The sequence below is a fragment of the Pinus tabuliformis genome, chromosome 3_2 (genome assembly GCF_031772625.1).
Source record: "Pinus tabuliformis cultivar Carrire ecotype Pingquan chromosome 3_2, CPIR1, whole genome shotgun sequence".
Lineage (NCBI taxonomy): Eukaryota > Viridiplantae > Streptophyta > Pinopsida > Pinales > Pinaceae > Pinus > Pinus tabuliformis.
In genome coordinates this window covers 1,212,866,065-1,212,868,417 of record NC_142302.1, presented here as the reverse complement: position 1 = coordinate 1,212,868,417, position 2,353 = coordinate 1,212,866,065, and the positions used below count along the sequence as shown (strand labels likewise).

Below are 2,353 nucleotides of genomic sequence, written 5' to 3'. Positions count from 1 at the left end.
GTAAGAAACACAGTGACCATCTCAACCACAACAATACCTTTATTGATAAGGAATCCCCTCTTAATATTGACTCCAATATACATCTTTTACAATGTTTATATCTATAGATATACCACCTTCACCCATAATACAGAACCTCATGGATATCTTTTACAAAATTTATATCACTATATATATTACTTTTATCGATAACAAAAGACTTTCTAATATACCCTATTTATAGTAATTCCTTATTTACTAATAACGACATTCATTACATTACGATCATTGTACTTTATCCACTCTAAAGATCAAAGGTATTAGAACTCAAACAGAGATCCACACATATCTTCATTTAAAAAACTCTTCATTTAATACTATCAAATGGAATAATAGATGAAGCTAATATGTTCCTCAGCCTAAGTGCTTGATACTCCATTATGATTGCCTTTCACAAGTTGTACTGAAGCAGGAGCACTAGGAGCACAATTCGCTTTTGCCTGCCCATAAGATCCCTTTTCGACATCGGTCATTTGATCAACGTCCTGTACCTTTCCCTCCATTTCTGGAGGAGGAGACGATGTATCACTGTTGTTCTTCTTCCAGTCTTTGTAAATTACATACAGAATCAACTGCAATGCTCCGAGCACACTTCCAGACCCATTTGGTACCTGTGGATACATAAATCCATTTAAGAAATTAACAGGCCCATCTCATTAATACAGCGTTGACATAGAGTTAGGTCAAAATAGAGTTTTCTAAATTCTGGTTTTATAAGAATTTTAGGTTGCAAAGATAAAGTTGCAGGTAAGGGAATATAATAGAGTACTGAAGGTGGTGTGATCAATAGTATTTATTCTATTCTTTCTTATAGAGGGCTTCCAGAAATTAGAGGATAATACACATAATTAAATCTTAATGCGGAAGGTTATTCATTCATGAAACCCAAAACTGTTTATCCAATGTACCCAAATGGTGAATCTTTATAAGTGTCGTGCAAATATATTTATCATCTACTGTGAGTATGGTTAAACCTACATAAACGAATGGATCGTTTCCCAAGAGGCCAAATATGAACCAGGAGGTGCCGCATAGGAAGACAAAGAGAGACAGGAAGAATGGCATATACTTTACGCTCTTCGTCTTAATCACCATCATCTGCACACCATCGAAATCACGCTTCGGGTCAGTTCAAATATAAACCATTTTTTCACTTTTGAACTAAGACATATATATTTTAGTTTTTAGTTTTAACATAAATTTATTAAGGAAAAACATATTCTCTTAATCATTAGAGCAACTCAAACAAACCCATCAAAATTATAATTAGCTTTGGTAAAGAGGAAGCAAAGAGATTTACCATTACTGACAGAGGAGATCCGTACATACAGATGGAGAAGATGGCGCAAATGAAACCGCAAAATAACCTTCTAGTTGTTCCGTGGAGTGCCAACAGCGACACCAGGACGACCATTGCAAAAAAGGTGAGAACAGCTACCAGAAGGCCAAATATCTTCACCTGTTTCATTGCCATCATTCAAATGGGGATCACCGTCCTCGAAACAAATTTATTAATCAATACTATACTTACCCTGTATTTCTTGTCGCGAATATAGCAGATGAACACAATTGCGTAGCAGAGTTCTATGACGGCCCCAGTTCCGTTAACCGTGCTCATAAGAAGGTCATTGGGTGATACAAACGGCATGCCATACCATGCAGAAAGTAAGCAATTCAAAAGCGTGGAAACATACGGAAATCCAGAGAACTGTTCTGTCGATTTGTTTTTAATTATCTTCCAGAACGTAATTCTGCAAAGTACCAATAAGATCATAAACTAGAAACAATTACGAATTGCATATGCATCAATATGTTTCCTCATTAAATGACTACATAAGTTGGAAAACTCACAAAGGAACTAAGAAGAGTATCAGGGCAGTGATGTTGCCTGTCATTAAACAACAAATTAAACATTAATAAACCTAAAACAAACTTCTTGGAACCAAGAGATTACAGTGGATAGAGCGTTTTATACGCACCGAAGATCCCGAAAAGGAAATGTATATTAAACATTTTCCTATCTTCGATGCGATCGGCACTTGTAGAAGTGTTTATATATCGTAATCACTTTGCTCGAACGAACGATTAACGGAGTGGAAGCCGATCAATCGATGGGCAAATGAGGCACTAGTGAAGCATCGACAGAACTAAATGCTTATGGCAACCATGAACAACACCAAATATAAATATAATGGTCGTGTTAAAATATGAATTCCTGAGGCGTCGTGAATCATGCAACATAAATTCGTCCGCCGTCATTTGTCATCTCACAGATTATTCATTGGATTCCGTATCTCCGAGGGACGTTGGCTTT

The 2,353-nt window shown here is 36.4% G+C and overlaps 1 protein-coding gene across 1 annotated transcript; it reads right to left on the bottom strand.

The window, feature by feature from the left end:
• Positions 1–398: 398 nt before the first annotated feature.
• Positions 399–2,052, bottom strand: LOC149185111 (bidirectional sugar transporter SWEET1-like). The gene is made up of 6 exons (XM_089415555.1): positions 2,019–2,052; positions 1,891–1,927; positions 1,571–1,790; positions 1,340–1,498; positions 1,018–1,137; positions 399–650 (listed from the first exon to the last, which is right to left on the bottom strand). Exons 1-6 carry the CDS (start codon positions 2,050–2,052, stop codon positions 399–401), a joined length of 822 nt encoding a protein of 273 aa, XP_089271681.1.
• Between the last annotated feature and the right edge of the window lie 301 nt (positions 2,053–2,353).

What these genes read in the sequence shown, in the direction of transcription:
- LOC149185111 (XM_089415555.1), bottom strand. Translation starts at nt 2,052, where the DNA reads ATGTTTAATATACATTTCCTTTTCGGGATCTTCG. An exon ending in TTTCCTTTTCGGGATCTTCG is followed by an intron (nt 1,928 to 2,018) that starts GTGCGTATAAAA and finishes GTTTAATGACAG; the next exon opens with GCAACATCACTGCCCTGATA. An exon ending in GAAACGATCCATTCGTTTAT is followed by an intron (nt 651 to 1,017) that starts GTAGGTTTAACC and finishes ATGTATCCACAG; the next exon opens with GTACCAAATGGGTCTGGAAG.